General features: G+C 44.7%; 1 protein-coding gene and 1 pseudogene across 13 annotated transcripts in view; one reads left to right on the top strand and one right to left on the bottom strand.

Moving 5' to 3' along the window:
* Nucleotides 1-1,517: 1,517 nt before the first annotated feature.
* Nucleotides 1,518-23,942, top strand: part of FNBP4 (formin binding protein 4) — a 55,676-nt gene continuing 33,251 nt past the window's right edge. For 7 of the 13 annotated variants that reach the window (XR_013523411.1, XR_013523412.1, XR_013523414.1 and 4 more), the window contains exons 1-8: nt 1,518-1,793; nt 4,043-4,135; nt 11,255-11,391; nt 13,698-13,884; nt 15,233-15,380; nt 15,484-15,604; nt 17,758-18,096; nt 19,305-19,515. Coding sequence is in view for 2 of the 13 variants with exons in the window: in XM_035262698.3 (XP_035118589.1) it covers nt 1,568-1,793; nt 4,043-4,135; nt 11,255-11,391; nt 13,698-13,884; nt 15,233-15,380; nt 15,484-15,604; nt 17,758-18,096; nt 19,305-19,515 (1,462 nt within the window). In the remaining 11 variants the exon portion in view is untranslated. The remainder of the gene's footprint in view (nt 1,794-4,042; nt 4,136-11,254; nt 11,392-13,697; nt 13,885-15,232; nt 15,381-15,483; nt 15,605-17,757; nt 18,097-19,304; nt 19,516-23,942) is intronic. The other 6 variants (XR_013523410.1, XR_013523413.1, XR_013523418.1 and 3 more) reach the window with 1 other exon arrangement.
* LOC108593853 (cyclin-dependent kinases regulatory subunit 1 pseudogene) lies at nt 9,233-9,550 on the bottom strand (annotated as a pseudogene).

Raw genomic sequence — 23,942 nt, 5'->3', positions numbered from 1 at the left:
TCTACTAAAAATACAAAAACTATCTGGGTGTGGAGGTGCGTGCCGGTAATCCCAGCTACTCGGAAGGCTGAGGCAGGAGGATCGCTTGAACCCAGGAGGCAGAGGTTGCAGTGAGCCAAGATTGCACCACCGCACTCCAGCCTGGCAACAGAGCGAGACTCGGTCTCAAAAAAATATATAAATAATAAATAAAATTAGAAATAATCATTTTAAAAGAGAATCAAATGCAATTCTTCGTGTAAAGCGCTTAGTGACTGACATATAGAGCCCAATAAGTAGATATTTTTAGTGGGAACTGAGCTGCTGCGGATATAAAAATAAATACCACTCGCACTCCTTAGTTTAGAGGGGAGACAGATGTCAATAGGATGTCAAGTGCCAGGGAGGGGCTGAGCAGGAGAGGTCACGCCTGCTATGCGCCTCAGAGGATGACTTTAATCATGTGATGCAGTAATTATTCCAGCCAGTGCAAAAGAAAGGTGAGGGAGGTGATGCTCCAAGTGGCTGGCTCCAGAGGTAGAGACGGAGAGGTGGGAGCGTTTAAGCAAGAGTTAATTAAAACAGGCTCACGATAGTAGAGGGATAAGACTGGTAACGTTCCTGTATTCCATCCCAACAATTTTAGGCATTTTCCTTGTAGGTAGTAGACTGTCTCGTGATTTTTCCCAGCTAATAAGCGAGGACATCTGAGACATCTATTTGTGTGCTTAAGAAATTACAAAAGCGTAAATTAATGTTCCTAATTAATGTTCAATGCTATACCCACACTAAGTCACAACAATCAGGGCGAGACTTGGGGAAGGGCCCAGAAAGCAGCCCACCTTTTTTATTGAGACAGTCTCACTCTGTTGCCCATGCTGAAGTGCAGTGGCGATCTCGGCTCACTGCAACCTCTGCCGCCCGGGTTCAAGCGATTCTCGTGTCTCAGCCTCCCGAGTAGCTGGGATTACAGCCTCCCTAGTAGCTGCCACCGCCCCCGGCTAATTTTTTTGTATTTTTAGTAGAGTCGGGGGTTTCAACATCTTGGCCAGGCTGGTCTCGAACTCCTGACCTCGTGATCCATCCGCCTCGGCCCCGCCTCCCAAAGGGCTGGGATTACAGGCGTGAGTCGCTGCGCCCGGCCTAGCAGAATACCTTTCTAGAAGACAAATAACACAGAACGCTTGGCCAAGAATAGCCACAAGATGGAGGACAACACAGTAAAGAAAAGACTCAGGGAAAGCGCTTGGGTGGAACCCGACGGAAGTGGGGTAGCATTCTAATTCAGGCCCTTCCGCACTACTGGCTGGATTCTCACCCTTTTTCCTTTTCCATTGGCCACCGGTCCCTTCCCTGGGTCAAAACAGCCAATCGCCTAGCGCCATGGGTAAGCCCGCCCTTTCTCCCGGTGAGGAGGAGCCAGAAGAGCCGAGGTGCACGAGGCGCTTGCGCGAGCGCGCTCCGCCGGTTGAAAGCGGATCTGGGCAGGAGGCGGTGTCGCGGGGCATGAATATTGATTACGCGTCGCAGCACCCAGCGCCCGCCCCTCTTGGCTGCCCGACGCTCGCTGCTCGCGCTCGGGCTCGCGATGGGGAAGAAGTCCCGGGCGGTACCCGGCCGCAGGCCTATCCTGCAGCTCTCTCCGCCGGGTCCTCGAGGTAGCACCCCGGGCCGGGACCCGGAGCCGGAACCGGACACTGAGCCGGACTCGACGGCAGCGGCCCCCAGCCAGCCCGCCCCGGCGGCGGCGACGACCACCACCACCTCGGTGACTGCCGCCGCAGCGCCGGACGACTCGTCTTCAGAAGGCAAGGGTGCGCGGGGGGCCCCAGAACTCGAGCTCAGGGCTTGCGGCCTAGGCTCCTCAGGACGCTTGGCCAGACCTGGCGAGGAAGGCGGGCGAGGTCGGCTTCCGAGGCCTGCCTGCTGCGGGCCTGCGGGCGGGGCGACCGTGGGCTCTGGGCAGCAGAAGGACCAGGCCGGGCTCTGCGCTCTCGGCTCGGGCCTACCCTGAGGCGCCATCTCTGGTGCAGGGGTTGCCTCGGGAACGTTTGAAATGCGACCGAAGCTCGGGCACCCTGATTCTCCCAAATGCCCCACGTCGCTTTTGGGTTACGCAGAGGGTTGATGTGAGGATGAGTTTCCGCGTGTGCGGCCTGTGGACCAGGCTTTTCCACACGTCATCTGCCTCCTTTCGGTTTTGTTGAAACGGAAACAAAGACGTTTAGAAGTTGTTTTTAATATGCCCGCCAATAAGTATCCCCACACTAGCAAAAGTCCTGGAGCAATGGAACTTGTGGGTTCCCAAGTATTTGTGTGGTTCTCACCGGAGTGGTCTTGGATTGAAAGTGACTGCGGGGAAAGAGCCGCGACCTTTTCAGGTGTTCAGAGATCACTGATGCTGGGTCATTAGTTGCAAAAAATCCGAAATAGCAGTGTTTGGCGTTTCATGTTCGGGTCCTATCATAGCCTGGAGGATACTTACTGTTTTTGTGTGTATTTATAAGTATTGCAGATGTAACTTTTTAAGAGTTTTTTAAACTTTATTTTATTTTTTATTACTGCATTTTAGGTTTTGGGGTACATGTGCAGAACATGCAAGACAGTTGCATAGGTACACACATGGCAGTGTGTTTTGCTTCCTTTCTCCCCTTCACCCACATTTGGCATTTCTCCCCAGACTATCCCTCCCCACCTCCCCCTCCCACTGGCCCTCTCCTTTTCCCCCCAGTAGACCCCAGTGTTTAGTACTCCCCTCTCTGTGTCCATGTGTTCTCATTTTTCATCACCTGCCTATGAGTGAGAATATGCGGTGTTTCATTTTCTGTTCTTGTGTCAGTTTGCTGAGAATGATGTTCTCCAGATTCATCCATGTCCCTACAAACGACACAAACTCATCATTTCTGATTGCTGCATAATATTCCATGGTGTATATGTGCCACAAGAGTTTTGTTTTTTTGAGATAAGGTCTCGCTCTGTTGCCCAAGCTGGAGCACAGTGGCGCGATCTCGGGCTCACTGCAACCTCTACCTCTGGGTTCAAGTGATTCTCCCACCTCAGCCTCCTGGGTAGCTGGCACTACAGGACCCTGCCACGCCCAGCTAATTTTTGTATTTTCTTTCTTTTTTTTTTTTTGAGACGGAGTTTCGCTCTTGTTACCCAGGCTGGAGTGCAATGGCGCGATCTCGGCTCACCTCAACCTCCGCTTCCTGGGTTCAGGCAATTCTCCTGCCTCAGCCTCCTGAGTAGCTGGGATTACAGGCACGCGCCACCATGCCCAGCTAATTTTTTGTATTTTCAGTAGAGACGTGGTTTCTTCACGTTACCTGGGCTGGTCTCCAACTCCAGGGCTCAAGCGATCCTTATAAGCAAAGAGCCATCTTCCGGCCATGCATATATGTTAATACTTTTTATTCACCATGATGGGAGTCTTCTCTTGATGTTGAAGTTTCTAGGCAGATGAAGGACTTCAGGGCGTGGTGACTCACGCCTGTAATCCCAGCACTTTGGGAGGCCGAGGTAGGTGGATCACTCGAGGTCAGGAGTTTGACCAGCCTGGGAACAAGAGCGAAACTGTGTCTCAAAAAAAAAAAAAAAAAAAATTCCAGCTCTACGTGTTTATCATCTCCCAATTATTTGAGTCAGCGAAATGTCCTTATTTTTTAATTTTATTTTTTGAGATGGAGTCTCCCTCTGTGGCCAAGGCTGGAGTGTCTGTAACCTCCACCTCCTGGGCTCAAGCAATCCTCCTACCTCAGTCTCTGAGTTTAAAGGCAAGTGCCACCACGCCCGCCTGATTTTTTTTTTTTTTTTGTATTTTTAGTAGAGATCGGGTTCAACGTGTTGGCCAGGCTGGTCTTCAACTCCTGACCTGAAGTTATCCACCCACCTCCACCTCCCAAAGTGCTGGGATTACAGGTGCTAGCCCTGCCAAAATATACTTTTTTAAACAATTGATGAAATCTAGACCTGAAAGGTTAAATCAAAGGTTGATTTGTCACCTCTAATGTTTTCTCTGGTACGGAGTCTGACTGCGGTTTTTTTTTTTCTATTTTACATCCAGATGAACAGGAAGTGGTGGTGGAGGTTCCTAGAGTTGTTCAGAACCCTCCAAAACCAGTCATGACCACCAGACCCACAGCCGTTAAAGCAACAGGTATGCTTTTGTTTTATTTCTTAACATTTTTTTCTCACGTCTTTCATTAAATTCACACTGGGTTTACGTAGAATGTTCTGTTGACTGCTTTAGTGTTGCTCACATTATTACTCCCAAAAACATGATTGAAGATTTGTTTGTTTGTGAGGGAATGTTGAGGGATATATTCTTTGACCAGTGCAAAATTTGTTTTTCTGTGCCCAAAATGTTTTTTACTACTTTTTTTTTCCTGAAGCTTTTTTTTGTTTTTTTTGAGCTCTTGTTACCCAGGCTGGAGTGCAATGGTGGGATCTCAGCTCACCGCAACCTCTGCCTCCTGGGTTCAGGCAATTCTCCTGCCTCAGCCTCCTGAGTAGCTGGGATTACAGGCATGTGCCACCATGTCCAGCTAATCTTTTTTTTTTTTTTGTCTTTTTAGTAGAGACGGGGTTTCACCATGTTGACCAGGATGGTCTCGATCTGTTGACCTCGTGATCCACCCTCTTGGCCTCCCAAAGTGCAGGGATTACAGGCGTGAGCCACCGCGCCCAGCTCTCCTGGTGCTATTTTTATAACTGGTTTTCTGGTCCTTCCACTACCTTGGTGTTCATTAGGCCTGCCAGCTATTCCTTTTCTAACACTCTGGCTTGATTGGTTGCCTAACAAATGTTGGTGGACCTGAAATTGATCTTATTAAGTATTTTTAAGTACAAAGGAATACTGTAGTTGCAACACTGGTTTTGTAGACAAACTTGGGTTCAATTCATCACTCTGGCATTCACACTTAGACCTTGGGGCAGTTACTAAACTTGATTCATCTGTTAAATGGATCTTTTATCTCTGAGATCTTTCCAGATGTGTATAAAGTTCTGACATAGTGCCAAGGATGTTAATTTTCTCTATATATCTTGGAAGAGTAAAATGTGTTTTAATATTAAATACTCTATAATTGGTAATAATTTCTTTTCAGTTCAGAATACTTTGTGTAATTTTTTTTTTTTTTTGAGTCAGAAGTTTGCTTTTGTTGCCCAGGCTTGAGTGCAATGGTGCGATCTCAGCTTACTCCAAGCTCCGCCTCTTGGGTTCAAATGACTCTCCTGCCTCAGCTTCCTGAGTAGCTGGGATTACAGGCATGCACCACCATGCCTGGCTAATTTTTTTTGTATTTTTAATAGAGACGGGGTTTCTCCATGTTGATCAGACTGGTCTTGAACTCCCAACCTCAGGGGATCCGCCTGCCTCAGTCTCCCAAAGTGCTGGGATTACAGGCATGAGCCACCATGCCCCGTTATTTTTTGTACTGTTTGATACTTAAAATGATAGATACTTATTTCTCTTTCTCCACCATTTGCCACTTAAAAAAACAAAACACCCCATTGTGGGGTAGAAAGCTAAAATTTGGTTGTGAGAGAAGTTTCAGAACTACATTACAGCCTTTTATATTTGCAAAATGTATACATTATTTCATTTCAGACTAAACACTCATTTATAATATATAGAATTTAGCCAGGAGTGGTGGTATATGCCTGTAATCCTGGCCCCTTGGTAGAATCAGGCGGGTGGATCACCTGAGTTCTGGAGTTCAAGACCAGCCTGACCAACATGGTGAAACCCTGTTTCTACTAAAAATACAAAAATTAGCCAGAGGTAGTAGTGCACACCTGTAATCGCAGCTAATCAGGAGGCTGAGACACAAGAACCCAGGAGGCAGAGGTTGCAGTGAACTGAGGTCACACCATTGTGCTTCAGCCTTGATGACACAGTGAGAACCTATCTTAAATAAATAAATACATAAAAAACAAAATAAAATATAAATTTAAATGTTTTTAGGAGAAACCTCATTGATTACTCCTGTGGTTTGAATGTCCCCTCAAGATGTAAACACCTTCCATTAGGCCCCCACTTTCTAACACTGTTGCATTGGGAATTAAATTTCCAAAACATCCTTTTTTTTTTTCCCCCCCCCAAAACATCCTTTTTAGGGGCATAGTCAAGCCATAAGAGGTATTTTAGTTTTTTGTGTTTTTTTTGAGACAAAGTCTTGCTCTGTTGCCCAGGCTGGAGTGCAGTGGCACGATCTCAGCTCACTGCAGCCTCTGCCTCCCGGGTTCCAGTGATTCTCCTGCCTCCACCGCCCAAGTAGCTGGGATTACAGGCGCATGCTACATACCCAGCTAATTTTTGTATTTTCAGTAGAGACAGGGTTTCACCATGTTGGCCAGGCTGGTCTTGAATTCCTAACCTCAGATAATCCGCCTGCCTTGGCTTCCCAAAGCGCTGGGGTTACAGGTGTGAGCCACCGTGCCCAGCCAAGAGTTATATACCTAAGAAATAATTTACTGCCTGATATGGTTAGCTGATACAGAAATTGTGTGCCACCATCCCTCAAACATAAGTAAGAATGTTGAGGTTTGACGGGTCAACATCCCTCTCAAAAAAAGACTGCTAAAGACTATGGCTCTGAAGAATGACCGTGGTTTCTCAGGCTTTAAGTAGCAACAGACTTTTTTTTTTTTGAGATGGAATTTTGATCTTGTTGCCGAGGTTGGAGTGCAGCTTCGTGATCTTGGCTCACTGCAACCTCCGCCTCCTAGGCTGAAGTGATTCTCCTGCCTCAGCCTCCTGAGGAGCTGGGATTACAGGTATGAGCCACTGCACCTGGCCAATTTTTATATTTTTAGTAGGGACAGGGTTTCACCATGTTGGCCAGGATGGTCTTGATCTCCTGACCCTGTGATCTGCCATCCCCAGCCTCCCAGGGTGCTGCAATTACAGGTGTGAGCCACTGTACCCAGCCAGGAACGTCCATGTAAATATCTTTCTTGCCGGTTTAAAATATTATTTTGTGGCCAGGTGAGGTGGCTCACACCTGTATTTTGTGGTTAGACAAAGTGGTCCACACCTGTAGTGTCAGCACTTTGGGAGGCTGAGCTCAGGAGTTCAAGGCCAAGCTGGGCAACAGAATGAAATCTTGTCTGTACTTAAAAAAAAAAAAAAAAAAAAAAAAAAAGCTAAGTGTGGTGGGGTAGACCTGTATTCCTAGCTATATGGGTGGCTAAGGCAGGAGAATGGCTTGTGCCTAGGATTTTGAGATCAGCCTGGGCAGCGTGGCAAAAGTTAACCAGGCATGCTAACTTTTGTAGAGAGGGGTGTGCGTCTGTAGTACCAGCTACTCAGGAGTCTGACTCAGGTGGGAGGATTGGTTGAGCTCAGGAGGTTGAGGCTGCAGTGAGCTGTGATTGCACCAGTTCACTTGTGCCAAACAGAGTGATACCCTGTCTCAGAAAAAAGAATAATTTTGTCTAACAATTTGAGAGGTCAAGGCAGGAGGATCACATAAGGATAAGAGTTTGAGACCAGCCTGGGCAACAGGAGATTTCATCTCTGCAAAAAATTTTTAAAAAGCCAGGAATGGTAGGTTGTGCCTCTAGTCATCCGCTCAGGATGCTGAGGGAATAGCATCACTTGAGGCCAGGAGTTGAGACTACAGTGATCCACTGCTTCCAGCCTGGGCAATAGAGCAAGACCCTGTCTCTTAACATGCACACATAGAAACATAAACAAATCAAACTTTAGAAATTGGTGTTTAGAAGCTGTGTGAGGTGGTAGCACACACCTGTAATCCCAGCACTTTGGGAGGCCGAGGTGGGCAGATCACTTGAGGCCAGGAGTTCAAGAGCAGCCAGGCCAACATGGTGAAACTCTGTCTCTACCAAAAATGAGCAGGGTGTGGTGGTGCACACCTGTAATCCTAGCTACTTGGGAGGAAGAGGCAGGAAAATCTCTTTTTTTTTTTTTTTTTGAGACGGAGTTTCGTTGTTGTTACCCAGACTGGAGTGCAATGGCACTATCTCAGCTCACCGCAACCTCCGCCTTCTGGGTTCAAGCAATTCTCCTGCCTCAGCCTCCCGAGTAGCTGGGACTACAGGTGCGCACCACCATGCCCAGCTAATTTTTGTATTTTTAGTAGACGGGGTTTCACCTCGTTGACCAGGATGGTCTCGATCTCTTGACCTTGTGATCCACCTGCCTTGGCCTCCCAGAGTGCTGGGATTATAGGTGTGAGCCACCGCGCCCGGCTGGATAGGAAAATCTCTTGAATCCTGGAGGTGGAGGTTGTAGTGAGCCAAGATCGTGCCACCGCACTCCAGCCTGGGTGACAGAGTGAGACTCCATCTCAAAAAAAAAAAAAAAAGAAAGAAAGAAATTGCTATTTAAGAACTTACCTTCATACTACATACAAAATGAAAAAAAATGAAGGCAGGAATTATGATACCAAAGCATTGAATGTGAACTCTTACATGACTAATGGAACAATTTATGTTTACTTTTAGGTGACCTTTGAGTTTATGTATGGGATGTATGACACAGAAAACTAATTTTATTTTCTGATAAATCTGTTCATTTACCAAATTTTTAGTGAGAGCATAGAATGTGTCAGCACTGAAATTTAGTATAAGTAATAGTTGAAAAAGTTTAGCTAGAATTTAACATTTTACGTATTTAAATAAAATAACATATATAGAGAGGTACATGTGCTTAGTTAGTTGTAATCTTACCAGAGGTGATCCAAAAGGAAATGACGTAGCAGCATTACAGAGGCCATCCCTGATACCATTTGAGTTTAAGGAAGACAATAATTGGTTTTAGCCATGTTGAGCCCCATTTTTAATTTATGCCACTTCCTGTTTCAGGAATAATCATTGATTAGAAGCTTTTCTTTCTTTTTTTTTTAGATTATAAAAACTTCCTCTTTAATCAAGGTTTATAACATGAACAGATTTCTTGAATAAAATGTAACGTTTCCAGTACAATGAAACATAAATCCACAAGTCACCATACATCCAACACCCAGCAGGAAAAAACAAAAACAAGTTTACACGATCCCTGTAACAGCCAGGGTCTTAATCTCAGATGCTTCCTCCATCTGCCAAGTGTGCTCTGGATAGACAGCACACCGTGGCTTCTGGGGTCACACTCAGCTGAGGCTGTGGACCCACAGAGCACTCATCAGGTTGGGCTGTAGTGGTGGTGGCTCTACTCAAGAAGCAAAGCAGTTACCAGCACATTCACACAGTGTATTGAACATCTTTTAAATATCAAAGTGAAAAACAGGAAGGCAACACAGTAATGTCATCAGAAAGATGTTAGGAAGTAAGGACAGCTGTGTAAAGCGTGAGGCTGAAAAGTGGCTTGCCAGCTTCATTTCTTCCGCTTCTTGGGTAGTGGGCGCCAGAACAGTAAGATGTGAGGTTCTGGTTCATGGATCATATAATGGACCCAACCCTGACTCTGTTGAAGGCCAAGATTCCTCTATTCAGATTCAGACATCAAATGGGTTTTAGGGACCAGCTTGGCTATGTCCTTAGTCAGCATGACATGCCGATACTCAAACTCCTCGTATTTGTCCAAACAGTAAATTTGTTTGTGCAACATGATGACTCCGTCTGCTAGCCTTCAGCCCTGCACCGCCAACCTCCAAGCAACTCCCAGCAGCAGCTTTTTTTTTTTTTAGACAGAGTTTTGCTTGTTGCCCAGGCTGGAGTGCAATGGCCCAACCACGGCTCACTGCAACCTTCGCCTCCCAGCCAGATTCAAGGGATTCTCCTGCCTCAGCCTCCTGAGTAGCTGGAACTCAGGCATGCGCCACCATGCCTGGCTAATTTTTTGTAATTTTAGCAGAGATGGGATTTCCTCATGTGGGTCAGATTGGTCTTGAACTCCTGACCTCAGGTGATCCGCCGGCCTTGGCCTCCCAAAGTGCTGGGATTACAAGTGTGATCCATCACTTCCTACTGAAAAGCTTTGTTTTTAACTTTGAAAGTCTTTGTTACTCTTTTTTTTTAAATTTGTTTTCTTTTGTAAAGTCTTTGTTTCAACTGTTACACTGTAATTTGCTTACTTTGAGGTAAACACTTTAATCACTAAATTCTAAAATCAGGATATACTATGTACTATTTGGGAAGAGAGAGTGAGATTGAATAATTGAAATAACTATGCGGATTAATTTTCTTGTTCTCTTGTTCTTTTTGTTGCTGTTTTTTGGAGACATGGTCAGTCTCACTTTGTCACTGGTTGGAGTGCAGTGGAGATGTTCCTGCTCAGTGTAGCCTCAACCTTCTAGGCTCAAGCTATTCTCCCATCTCAGCCCCACGCCCAGCTAATTTTATATTCTTCTTCCTCTTCTTTTGTTTTTATTTTTGTTTTGGAGAGACAAGGTCTCACCATGTTTTCAAGGCTGGTCTCAAACTCCTGGGCTCAAATGACCTTGCTACCTCAGAACCTACCCAAGAGGTTGAGACTATAGACATAAGTTGTGGTGCATGGCCCATAGATCAAGTTTTTTTTATTTCTTTGGAGGGGGAAGTCTCGCTCTGTTGCCTAGGCTGGAGTACAGTGGCTCAATCTTAGCTCACTGCAACCCTGCCTCCCGGTTTTAAGGAGTTCTCCTCCCTCAGCCTCCCCAGTAGCTGAGACTATAGACACACGCTGCCACGCCTGGCTAATTTTTTTGTATTTCTAGTGGAGATGGGGTTTCACGCTGATGCCTAGGCTGGTCTTGAACTCCTGAGCTTGGGCAATCTGTCTGCCTCAGCCTCCTAAACTGCTAGGATTATAGGCGTGAGCCACCACCCCTGGCTATAGATGGTTTTTATTAGCTTTAACCATTCGATGTAATTTATAGTTCTGTGATAGTTCAGTGATTATTAGTTTTGGGATTATGTTCTTATTTGTAAGTAAGTTAAAAAAAAAAACCATGTTATACTTTCGCTTAGACATTCCTAGGACTTATTGCCATTGTTATAAATGCTGTTTTCTAGGCCAGGCACGATGGCTCAAGCCTGTAATCCCAGCACTTTGGGAGGCCGAGGCGGGTGGATCACCAGGTCAAGAGATCGAGACCATCCTGGTCAACATGGTGAAACCCTGTCTCTACTAAAAATACAAAAAAATTAGCTGGGCATGGTGGCGCATGCCTTAATTTCAGCTACTCAGGAGGCTGAGGCAGGAGAATTGCCCGAACCCAGGAGGCAGAGGTTGCGGTGAGCCGAGATCACGCCATTGCACTCTAGCCTGGGTAACGAGCAAAACTCCGTCTCTTAAAAAAAAACCAAATACTGTTTTCCTTTTTGTTTCTAGGCGGTCTATGCTTACTTGGTGCTTATGCTGACAGTGATGACGACGACAATGATGTTTCTGAAAAGCCAGCACAATCCAAAGAGACAAATGGAAACCAGTCGACTGATATTGATAGTACATTAGCCAACTTCCTAGCGGTTAGTGGTGCTTTGGTTTGGGGTTTTAGTTATTGAAGGTATTTTGGGACCAGAATCTCAAGTAGTCATCCTACTTGTCAATTCACTGTCGTCCACCTCCTTTCACCCTCTCCTTCCAACTCTTTTCTATTTCTCCCCATGTCACTTTCTTGTGTGTGTGTGTGTGTGTAATTTAAAAAGAGATGGGATCAGCCGGGCTTAGTGGCTCACGTCTGTAATCCCACCACTTCGGTAGGCTGAGGTGAGTGGATCACCTGAGGTCAGGAGTTCGAGACCAGCCTGGCTAACATGGTGAAACCCCATTTCTACTAAAAATACAAAAAAATAGCAGGGTGTGGTGATGCACACCTGTAATTTCATCTACTCAGGAGGCTGAGGCAGGAGAATCGCTTGAACCCGGGAGGTGGAGGTTGCAGTGAGCTGAGATCACACCTTTGCACTCCAGCTTGGGTAACAAGAGCAAAACTCTGTCTTTTTTTTTTTTTGAGATGGAGTTTCGCTCTTGTTACCCAGGCTGGAGTGCAATGGCGCGATCTCGGCTCACCGCAAACTCTGCCTTCTGGGTTCAAGCAATTCTCCTGCCTCAGCCTCCTGAGTAGCTGGGATTACAGGCATGCGCCACCATGCCCTGCTAATTTTTGTATTTTTTTTTTTTAGTAGAGACGGGGTTTCACCTCATTGACCAGGATGGTCTTGATCTCTTGACCTCGTGATCCATCCTCCTCAGCCTCCCAAAGTGCTGGGATTACAGGCTTGAGCCACTGCGCCAGGCCAAAACTCTGTCTTTAAAAAAAAAAAGAGAGAGATGGGGTCTCACTGTGTTGCCCAGGCTGGTCTTAAACCTCTGGGTTCAAGTCATCCTCCCAACTTGGCCTTTCAGAGTGTTGGAATTATATGTGTGAGCCACCACATCTTGTGGTCTCTGCTCTCTCTCTCCAAGATGAAGTCTTACTGTTTCCCAGGCAGGAGTGCAGTGGTACAATCTCAGCTCACTGCAACTTCTACCTCCCGGGTTCAAGTGATTAATTCTCCTACCTCAGCCTCCTGAGTAGCTGGAATTACAGGCCTGCGCCACCACACCTGGCTAATTTTTGTATTTTTAGTAGTGATGGGATTTTACCATGTTGACTAGGCTAGCCTTGAACAACTCAGGTGATAATGCCCACCTTGGCCTCCGAAAGTGTTGGGATTATAGGTGTGAGCCACCACCTCTCTTCTCTTTTTGTAAAGCTTTCAAGGAGAAGAAAGGAGAATTGGAAGAGACTGGGAAGCTCATATGACTGAAAGATGAGGGTTTTGATTTAAGGAGCTTAGAATGAGTGTAGAATTTTTCTTCTTTCTCCCTTTAGACAGGGTCTCACTGTCACCCAGGCTGGAGTGTGCTGGCATGATGTTGGCCCACTGCAACCTCTGCCACCTGGGTTCAAGCAATTCTTTCACCTCAGCCTCTTGAGTAGCTGGGAATAAAGGCATGTGCCACCATACCTGATGATATTTGTATTATTATTATTATTTTTTGACAGAATTTCACTCTGTCCCCCAGGCTGGCATGTAGTACTGTGATCTCGGCTCACTACAACCTCTGTCTCCTGGGTTCAAGCGATTCTCCTGTCTCAGCCTTCTGAGTTTTGGGGACTATAGGCACCCGCCACCATGCCTGACTAATTTTTGTATTTTTAGTAGAGACGGGATTTCTCCGTGTTGGCCAATTTGATCTTGAACTCCTGACCTCGGGTAATCCACTCGCCTCAGCCTCCTAAAGTGCTGGGATTACAGGAGTGAGACACCACGCCTGGCCCCTAATTTTTGTATTTTTAGTAGAAGTGGGGTTTCAGCATGTTGGACAGTCTGGTCTTGAATTCCTGACCTCAAGTGATCCACCTACCTCAGCCTCCCAAAGTACTGGGGCTACAGGACTGTGCCTAGTCTGTGTGTGGATTTTTTTTTTTTAAAGACAGTCTCTCTCTGTTGCCCAGGCTGGAGTACAGTGGTGTGATCTTGGCTTACTGCAACCTCCACTTCCCAGTTCAAGCAATTCTCCTTCCACAGCCTCCCATTTAGCTGGGATTATAGGCATGTGCCACCACACCCAGCTAGTTTTTATATTTTTAGTAGACTCGGAGTTTCACTGTGTTAGCCAGGATGGTCTCGATCTCCTGACCTTGTGATCCGCCCACCTGGCCTCCCAAAGCACGAGGGCCACTGTGCCTGGCCCATGTGTAGATTTTTTAAAAAGTAATTGCCATTTTCTTAATTTTCTTGTTTTTGATATAGTTACTACATTTGTTACTCTTTTGATTCTGAAGGAGATCGATGCCATAACAGCTCCTCAGCCTGCAACTCCTGTTGGAGCTTCTGCTCCACCTCCAACTCCACCTCGACCAGAGCCAAAGGAAGCAGCAACATCTGCCCTTTCTTCCTCTACTTCAAATGGAACAGACTCCACCCAAACATCTGGATGGCAGTATGATACTCAGTGTTCACTGGCAGGAGGTAAACTTGATCCTTTGATTTTTAAAGAAATCTAAAGGGCAGTCTTTAAAGGGATTCTAGGCATTCACTTTTCTAAAGATGAAAGCCTTTAATGCTTTTATCTTTAAGATGAAAAGCATCTTTAAGATGCTTTAAGCCTAGACTTTAGGATTCTGTCTTTTTATTTTTTTGGAGACGGAGTTTTGCTCTTGTTACCCAGCCTGGAGTGCAGTGGTGCAATCTCGGTTCACTGCAATCTCCGCCTCCCAGGTTCAGGTGATTCACCTGCCTCAGCCTCCCTAGTAGCTGGGATTACAGGAGTACACCACCAGCCCTGGCTCATTTTTGCTTTTTTAGTAGAGGTGGGGTTTCACCATTTTGGTCAGGCTGGTCTCCAACTCCTGACTGACCTCAGGTGATCCACCTGCCCTGGCCTCCCAAAGTGCTGGGATTACAGGCCTGAGCCACTGCACTAGGCCTCTGTCTTTTTAAATACAGTATGTCAAAGATGGTGGGTAGGATAGTAGGCTCTGAAAACTTGCAGGGTGTAATTTTTATCTTTTAAAAAGTAATTGCTTGTCTTTTTTTTTTTTCTTTGAGACAGAGTTTCGCTCTTGTTACCCAGGCTGGAGTGCAATGGCACGATCTCGGCTCACCGCAGCCTCCGCCTCTTGGGTTCAGGCAATTCTCCTGCCTCAGCCTCCTGAGTAGCTGGGATTACAGGCACGCGCCACCATGCCCAACTAATTTTTTGTATTTTTAGTAGAGACGGGGTTTCACCATGTTGACCAGGATGGTCTTGATCTCTTGACCTCATGATCCACCCGCCTCGGCCTCCCAAAGTGCTTGGATTACATGCGTGAGCCACCGCGCCCGGCCTGTCCTTTTTTTTTTTTTTTGAGACAGAGTCTTGCATTGGCGCCAGGCTAGAGTGCGGTGGCATGATCTCAGCTCACTGCAACCTCTGCCTCCCGGGTTCAAGCAATTCTCCTGCCTCAGCCTTCTGAGTAGCTGGGACTACAGGCACGTGCCACTACGCCCAGCTACTTTTTGTAGTTTTCGTAGGGACAGAGATTCACCATGTTGGCCAGGATGATCTCAATTCTTGACCTCGTGATCTGCCTGCCTCGGCCTCTCAAAGTGCTGGGATTACAGGCGTGAGCCACCGTGCCCAGCTGAGGCCAGGGGTACTTCTAAATCCTCTACACAGGATTGGCGTGCCCCCCGCCAACAGAAAAAGACCTATCAGCCCAAAATGTTAACAGTACTAAGTTTTGAGAAACTGTTAGGTGATTGTGGCTTTTGAGCCTATATGTAAGCCAGAATTGTAGAGGGATTTGTGCTTAAAATTTGTTTCATTGTTTTTTAGTCGGAATTGAGATGGGAGATTGGCAGGAAGTCTGGGATGAGAACACGGGATGCTATTATTATTGGAATACACAAACAAATGAAGTGACTTGGGAGTTACCCCAATATCTTGCCACCCAGGTACAGGGATTACAACATTACCAGCCCAGGTAAGAATAAATTCTAAGAAATTACCTAGAAGGAAATTGAAGTCTTATCTTTTGCTGATAGTATTTGTCTTTTATTTCTCTTGCTAAGTATATGTTTTTTTAGTTCTGTGCCAGGTGCTGAAGCTAGTTTTGTGGTAAATACAGACATATATACTAAGGAGAAAACAATTTCTGTTTCCAGTAGTAAAAGTGGACCGGTCATAGCCAAGCGAGAAGTTAAAAAGGTCAGTGTTGAAACTTACCTCATTTGCTTATTTTCGAATCTAATAAACGTTACTTTGAGCACAGGAATAGAAACCTCTTAATATTTTATACCTTTTATGTGAAATAGGATACATTTCATAAAGTTGCACTTCATTTGTTTCTGTATATTATGTACTTTATAGCAGTTACCCAGTTCACTGTTTTTTGTTTTGTTTTGAGACAGAGTCTAACTCTGTTGCCCAGGTTGGAGTGTAGTGTCACAATCTCGGTTCACTGCAACCTCTGCTGTCCAGGTTCAAGCAATCTCCTGCCTCAGCCTTCTGAGTAGCTGGGATTATAGTTCAGTTGCCACTGTGCCCGGCTAATTTTTGTATTTTTAGTGGAGATGGGGTTTCATCATGTTGGCCAGGCCGGTCTTGATCTTCTGACCTTCTGATCCATCCACCTCGGCCTCCCAAAGTGCTGGGATTACAGGGGTAAGCCACCTCGCCCAGCTTTTTTTTTTTTTTTTTTGATATTTGGAGTCTCATTCTGTTGCTTGGGCTGGAGTGCAGTGGCGCTGTCTTAGCTCACTGCAATCTCCACCTTCCCAGCTCAAGTGATTCTCCTGCCTCAGCCTCCCAAGTAGCTGGGATTATAGGAACTCGCCACCAAGCCCAGTTAATTTTTGTATTTTTATCAGAGACGGAGCTTCACCATATTGGCCATCTGGTCTCAAACTCTTGATCTCAGATGTCTGTCTGCCTCAGTCTTCCAAAGTGCTGGGATTACAGGCGTGAGCCACCGCCCAGCAGTTTTTCTTTTTTATTTTAGTAGAGTCGAGGTTTCACCATATTGGTCAGGCTGGTCTTGAACTCCTGACCTCAAGTGAGCCGCCTGCCTCAGCCTCCCAAAGAGATGGGATTCCAGATGCGAGCCACTGCGCCTGGTCTTTTTACTTACTTGTTTTTGAGATGGGATCTGACTCTTGTCACCCAGGCTGGAGTACAGTGGATCAGCCATGGCTAACTGCAGATTTACTCTCTCAAGGTCAGGCAATCCTGCCTCAGCCTCCTGAGTAGCTGGGACTACATGTATGCACCACCATACCTGACTTTTTTTATTTTTGAGAGATGAAGTCTTATCATATTGCCCAGACCGGTCTCAAACTCCTGAGCTCCTTCTGCTTTGGCCTTCTAAAGTGCTTACATTATAGGTGTGAGCTACTGCATCTAGCTCAAAAAAAGAAAAATACTTTAAAATAATACAATTGAGCTAGGCACAGTGGCTCACACCTGTAATCCCAGCACTTCAGGAAGCCAAGGTGGGCGGATCACTTGAGATCAGGAATAGTTCGCTTTAGTCTAAATCACCTTCATGGCATACCTACTACATTTTCTCAACAGGCCAGGTGTGGTGGCTCATGCCTGTAATCCCAGTACCTTGAGAGGCTGAGGCAGGCAGATCACCTGAGGTCAGGAGTTTAAGACCAGCCTGGCCAACATGGTGAAACCCTGTCTCTACTAAAAATTCAAAAAAAATTAACCGGGCATGGTGGTACACGCCTGTAATCCCAGCTGCTTACGAGGCTGAGGCAGGGGAATTACTTGAACTCTGGAGGCAGAGGGTGCAGTGAGCCGACATCTCGCTATTGCACTCCAGTCTGGGCAACAAGATCGAGACTTCGTCTCAAAAAAAAAAAAAATTATCTGGGTATGGTAGCACATTCCTGTAATCTCAGCTACTTGGGAAACTGAGTCAAGGGAATCGCTGGAACCTGGGAGGCAGAAGTTGCAGTAACCTGAGATCACGCAACTGCACTCTTGGGCAAGAGTGAGACTATCAAAACAAAAAAAAAATTCTCATCATACAGAAAAAGGTAAAGATTTATCCAGTCATGTGATGAACTGACAAAATACTGATGTTAAATCTATCTCTGTTTCACTTGCCCGCCTTTTGACATCCTGAGAATAGCAGGGAGGATATATTTGGATCCCACCTAGAGCTAGGCTCTAATTCAATGTCTTTCTAAAGTAATATGTAATGATATAAATACATACTTACCTGTTGGGAGTAAGTGGTTTTTACCCTCAGTATTCAGCTACTGAAAACAGTTAATATTAACAATTGAATGTTTATACAGGTGAGATTTCTTTAAGAATTAAATGAGACTAAATTATTTTATTCTTTATAGGAAGTAAATGAAGGAATTCAGGCTCTCTCAAATAGTGAGGAGGAGAAGAAAGGGGTGGCAGCATCACTACTTGCTCCTTTATTGCCTGAAGGAATAAAAGAAGAAGAAGAGAGATGGAGAAGAAAAGTAATTTGTAAAGAAGAGCCAGTTTCAGAAGTAAAAGAAATAAGTACAACAGTAGAAGAAGCAACGACAATAGTAAAGCCACAGGAAATTATGTTGGACAATATAGAAGACCCTTCTCAGGAGGATCTTTGCAGTGTTGTCCAGTCTGGAGAAAGTGAGGAAGAAGAGGAACAAGATACCCTTGAACTAGAGCTAGTTTTGGAAAGGAAAAAAGTAAGCTTTTCAAAGTTATTTGAAATATGTTTTTTCCTCAGTACTATTCTACAGGGATCATTGTGCTTGACTTACAAGCATTATTGGGGTTTTGTTTTTTTTAATCCCATTATCTGGTTATATTGAGGCTTGTGCAGCAAAAACTTTAAATTACACAGTTGTAAGTTTTTGGTCCTTGATGATGGTTTTGGTAGCTGACAATCAATAAAAATGGGTACCAGAAAAAAATAGAATGAGTAAGACCTACTATTTGATAGCATAGTAGGGTGACTACAGTCAGTAATAGTTGTATATTTTAAAATAACTTTAAAGAATGGAGTTGGATTATTTGTAATTCAAAGGATAAATGCTTGAGGGGATGGTTATCCCATTCTCCATGATGTGCTTTTTTCACATTGCATGCCTGTGTCAAAACATCTCAAACCCCATAAATAAACACACCTACTCTCTACCCACAAAAAATTTATAAAATTAAAATATATATATATATTTGAGTAGGCCAAGTGCAATGGCTTATGTCTGTAATCCCAAAATTTTGGGAGCCTGAGCAGGAGATCACTTGAGTTCAATAGTTGAGACCAATATGAGAAACATACCCAGATATCATTTCTTATTAAAAAAGAAAAAACACGTGTGATGACATGTGTCTGTAGTCCCAGCTACCTGGAAGGCTGAGGTGGGAGGATGGCTTGAGCTCAGGAGATTGAAGCTGCAATGAGCCATGATCATGCCACTGCACTCCAACCTGGGCAACAGAGGAAGATCCTGTCTCCAAAAATAAGTGTCTGCTTCTGGCTGGGTGCAGTGGCTTATGCCTGTAATCCCAGCACTCTGGGAGGCAGAAGCGGGTGGATTGCCTGAGGTCAGGAGTTCGAAAACAATCTGACCAACTTGGAGAAACCCCATCTTACTAAAAATGCCAAATTACCCAGATGTGGTAGTGCATGGCTGCAATCCTGGCTACCTGGGAGGCTAAGGCGGGAGAACTGCTTGAACCTGGGAGGTGGAGGTTGCGATGAGCCAAGATCACGCCATTGCACTGCAGCCTGGGCAGTAAGAGCAAAACTCCGTCTCAAAAAAAAGAAAAAAATGCTTTCTGTTCTCAAAGGATTTAAATTTCAACAACATAGTCATGGCTATTAATTATTCTGCTTAGACATATTGATAAGCAGTTAATGACACTAACTTAATTGTCATGTTCTTTGTAGGCAGAGTTGCGAGCCTTGGAGGAAGGAGATGGTAGTGTGTCAGGGTCTAGTCCACGTTCTGATGTCAGCCAGCCAGCATCTCAAGATGGAATGCGTAGGCTTATGTCTAAAAGAGGAAAATGGAAGATGTTTGTTCGAGCTACCAGTCCCGAATCTACCAGCAGGAGTTCTAGTAAAACTGGACGAGATACTCCAGAAAATGGAGAGACTGGTAATTTATGCTTTACATTAAACTTTAGAATTGAAAGATGTAGAGGGGAAGGAAACTCTTTTTTTGTTTTTAACAAAACAGGAGATTTTACTTCTACCCTTTGGGAGAAATAGTGGGAAGAAAGCTTCTGTCTACTGCTCTACTTTTTCCTGTTCTGTTTCTTGTAAAGGAGTAAGAGTCTAAGAGGCTGACATCCACTGGGTGCTGTATTCAGAGCCCAGTCCCATTTCTTCTTTCTTTGTTTACATTGTCCAGCCTCTGGGTGAGTGGAGTTTGGTTATGTCGTGAGGACCCAAGTTGTCTTCATTTACAGTAATGAGTACCTTACCCTTTATTCATGGTAAAGTCAAAGAGATCCTGCTGCATTTTTCAGTCTGTTTTCAGAGATCCCCTTGGATAAAGCTAATATTTGAATCTCCATTTGGCCTTAATTCTTCTTTGTTTTTGAGACAGTCTCACACTTTTGCCCAGGCTGGAGTGCAGTGGCGCAATCTCGGCTCACTGCAAACTCTGCTTCTCAGATTCTTCTGCCTCAGTCTCCCAAGTAGCTAGGATTACAAGTGTCGACCACCACACCTGGCTAATTTTTTGTGTTTTTAGTAGGGAAGGGGTTTCGCCATGTTGGCCAGGCTGGTTTCAAACTTCTGACCTCAGGTGATCAGCCTGCTTCCACCTCCCAAAGTGCTGGGATTACAGGCGTGAGCCACCGTGCCCGGCTGACCATTTTCCTTATACGTGTTTATAGTTAAGTGTGTATGAGTGTGTTGGTATGTATATATGTAAATTTTACCGTATATGGGAGCATGTAGATTGTTAGATAACATACAGTTTTTACTTAATAACGTGCCTTAAAAATTGTATTAATCATTGTTTATTGGTTAAAACTGAGTGGTATAGATGTGTGTATTTAACCCTTGTTACTGGTGTTGGACATTTAAATTGTGTCCATCTTTCACTCTTTAAAAAATTGCTGCATTTGTACTATGAACAAAAAACCCTATAGGGCACTTAAATGTCCATCAAAGGTATTACAGATAAATTGTGGTGTTTTCTTACAAAGGAATACTTAGCAACAGTGACAAAATAATGTACCCACCGGGCACAGTGGCTCATGCCTATAATCCCAGCCCTTTGGGAGGCCTAGGCGGGTGGATCACCTGAGGTCAGGATTTTGAGACTAACCTTACCAATATGAGGAAACCCCACCGCTACTAAAAATGAAAAAATTAGTGTGGCTTGGTGGTGCATGCCAGTAGTCCCAGCTACTCAGGAGGCTGAGGCAGGAAAATCGCTTGAACCCGGGAGGTGGAGGTTGCGGTGAGCTGAAATTCGTACCATTGCAACAAGCCTGGGCAACAAGAGCGAACTCCGTCTGAAAAAAAAAAAAAAAATTAACGTTCCATAATTATGTGTATCAGCGTGCTTTAATCATAGAAACAATAATATTTTTGGGAGGGCGAAGCAGGGGGATTGTTTGGAGGCCAGGTATCAAGACCCTGTCCCTGAAAAGCTTGAGGCAGCAGTGAGCTATGATTACATCAATACACTCCATTACAGGTGATTGAGCGACACCTTGTTTCAAAAGAAAAAAAAAAAAAAAGTGGGCTTGGTGGCTCACACCTGTAATCCCAGCACTTTGGGATGCCAAGGCAGGTGGATCACCCTAGGTTAGGAGTTCAAGACCAGGCTGGCCAACATGATGAAATCCTGTCTCTACCAAAACTACAAAATGAGCTGGGTGTGGTGGTGCATGCCTATAATTCCAGCTAGAAGGCTGAGGCAGGAAAATGCTTGAACTGGGGAGTCAGAGGTTGTGGTGAGCTGAGATGGCTCACCACACTCCAGCTTCAGCAATGTAGTAAGACTCTGTATCACAAAAAAAAAAAGAAAGGAAAACAGTTACGTTGAACAAAAAAAGCCATGAAAAAATGCATATATTAATATTCTATGTATATAAATACAGAAATAAGCAAAAATACTGTGCTTTGGCTGGGTGCAGTGACTCACCTCTGTAATCCCAGCACTTTGGGAGGCCAAGGCAGGCAGATCACTTTGAGGTCAGGATTTTGAGACCATCCTGGCCAACATGGTGAAACCCTGTCTCTACTAAAAATACAAAATTATCTGGGCATGGTGGTTCTCACCTGTAATCCCAGCTACATGGGAGGTTGAGGCAGGAGAATCACTTTGAACCCAGGAGATGGAAGCCACAGTGAGCAGAGTTTGTGCCACTGCAGTTCAGCCTGCGTGACAGTGAGACTCTGTCCTGGGGAAAAATATATATATATAAGAACATACGTATATTGTGCTTAAAGAGCTATCCATGAGGAAGCTAAAGGAACATAATGACTGACACCATGAGGATAGTGGTTTAATATTTTGATATTTTTTTTGTTTTGTTTTGAGATGGATCTTGCTCTGTTGCCCAGGCTGGATTGCTGTGATCTTGGCTCACTGCAACTGCTGTCTCCTGGGTTCAGGTGATTCTGTTGCCTCAGCCTCTCGAGTAGCTGGAACTACAGGCACAAGCCATTTTTAGTTGAGACAGGGTTTCACTATGTTGACCAGGGTGGTCAGTGTTTCAATGTTCTAATATGCTGTGTTTACTTGATTTTTTTTTTTTTTTTGAGACTGGGTCTCACTCTGTCACCCAAGCTAGAATGCAGTGGCACAATCTTGGCTCACTGCAACCTCCACCTCCCAAGTTCAAGGGATTCTCCTGTGTCAGCCTCCCAGGTAGCTGGGATTACAGGTACACACGACCATGCCCAGCTAATTTTTGTATTTTTAGTAGAGACAGGGAGGATTTCACCATGTTAGCCAGGCTGGTCTCAAACTCCTGACCTTAGGTGATCAGCCCATCTCTGCTTCCCACAAGTGCTGGGATTGCAGGCATGAGTCACTGTGCCTAGCCTATTTACTTGAATTTTTTTTTTTTAAGAGAAAGAAATTTACACCCAGGCGCGATGGCTCATGCCTGTAATCCCAGCACTCCAGGAGGCTGAGGTGGGTGGATCACGAGGTCAAGAGATTGAGACTATCCTGGTCAACATGGTGAAACCCTGTCTCTACTAAAAATACAAAACATTAGCTGGGCATGGTGGTGCGCGCCTGTAATCCCAGCTACTCAGGAGGCTGAGGCAGGAGAATTGCTTGAACCTAGGAGGTGGAGGTTGCAGTGAGCCGAGATCACGCCATTGCACTCCAGCCTGGGCAACAAGAGCGAAACTCCGTCTCAAAAAAAAAGAAAGAAAATAAAGAAATTTATTGTCACCCATGCCGGAATGCAGTTGACATAATTATAAAGCAACTTTGAATTGCTGGGCTCAAGTGATACTCCTGCCTCACCCTCCCAAAGTGCTGGATTCATAGGCTTGTGCCACCTCACTGAGCTGGTTTTATTCTTTGTTATATGCATTTTGTTTCACAATAAATAATACTTTGGTAAACATCATGTTGAATATATTTTATTATGCACATTTTAATTTCACAGCAGTAAAGATTCCTAGTGTTATATTGCTAGCTTAAAGGGGTGTGTACATTCTAACTTAACAGATCCTTCTTACTTACCCTCCAAAACATTCTATTCTTAAACTCTAGCCATCCTTAAAATTGTTAAATTCTTGTACCTGCCACCAGATAGAAGAGTTTTTATACATTGGCATTAAAAATGAATAAATGGGATTAGTGGAAAGATTTTAGTACAGACAATTTGATAATAAAGAGGGAATATTAATGATCAGATAAATGGAGATCCAGGCTATTATATTATAAGGTTAAGGACTTAATATAGTTTTAGGCCAGATGCATTGGCTCACACCTTTAATCCCAGCATTTTGGTAGGCTGAGGCAGGAGGATTACTTGAGCTCAAGAGTTCCAGACCAATCTTGGCAACACTGAGAAACTTTGTCTCTACTACTTGGGAGGCTGAGGTGTGAGGATCCCTTTAGGGTAGGAGGTTGAGATTATAGTAAGCCGGTATCATGCCATTGCAGTTTAGTCTGGGCAACAGAATGGGACTCTGTCTCTAAAAAGTAATGATAATAATGATGCTCTGATTTTGAGCACCTTACCTATGTTAAAGAATTGTCACATGTCTCAGCCTTGCTGTCTGGCTATTATAAGTAATTGAAGCAGTGGTATTCTGAAAGAGGTTGGAAAAGATGTTACGGAGAAAGGGAAAGCAGAAACTACACAATGATTTGATAGAATAAATTTTATTTATAGATGTATTTTAAGAAAGTTGATTATAAAGGATTGTTTGTTTTGAGACAGTCACTCTGTTGCCCAGGCTGGGTGCAGTGGCACGATCTTGGCTTACCGCAACCTTCATCTCCCAGATTCAAGTGATTCTCCTGCCTCAGCCTCCTGAGTAGATGGGACTACAGGCGTGTGCCACCATGCCCAACTAATTTTTTGTAGTTTT

The sequence above is a fragment of the Callithrix jacchus genome, chromosome 10, assembly GCF_049354715.1.
Source record: "Callithrix jacchus isolate 240 chromosome 10, calJac240_pri, whole genome shotgun sequence".
Lineage (NCBI taxonomy): Eukaryota > Metazoa > Chordata > Mammalia > Primates > Cebidae > Callithrix > Callithrix jacchus.
The sequence above is the reverse complement of the archived record's forward strand: the minus strand, read 5'-3'. Positions and strand labels throughout refer to the sequence as shown.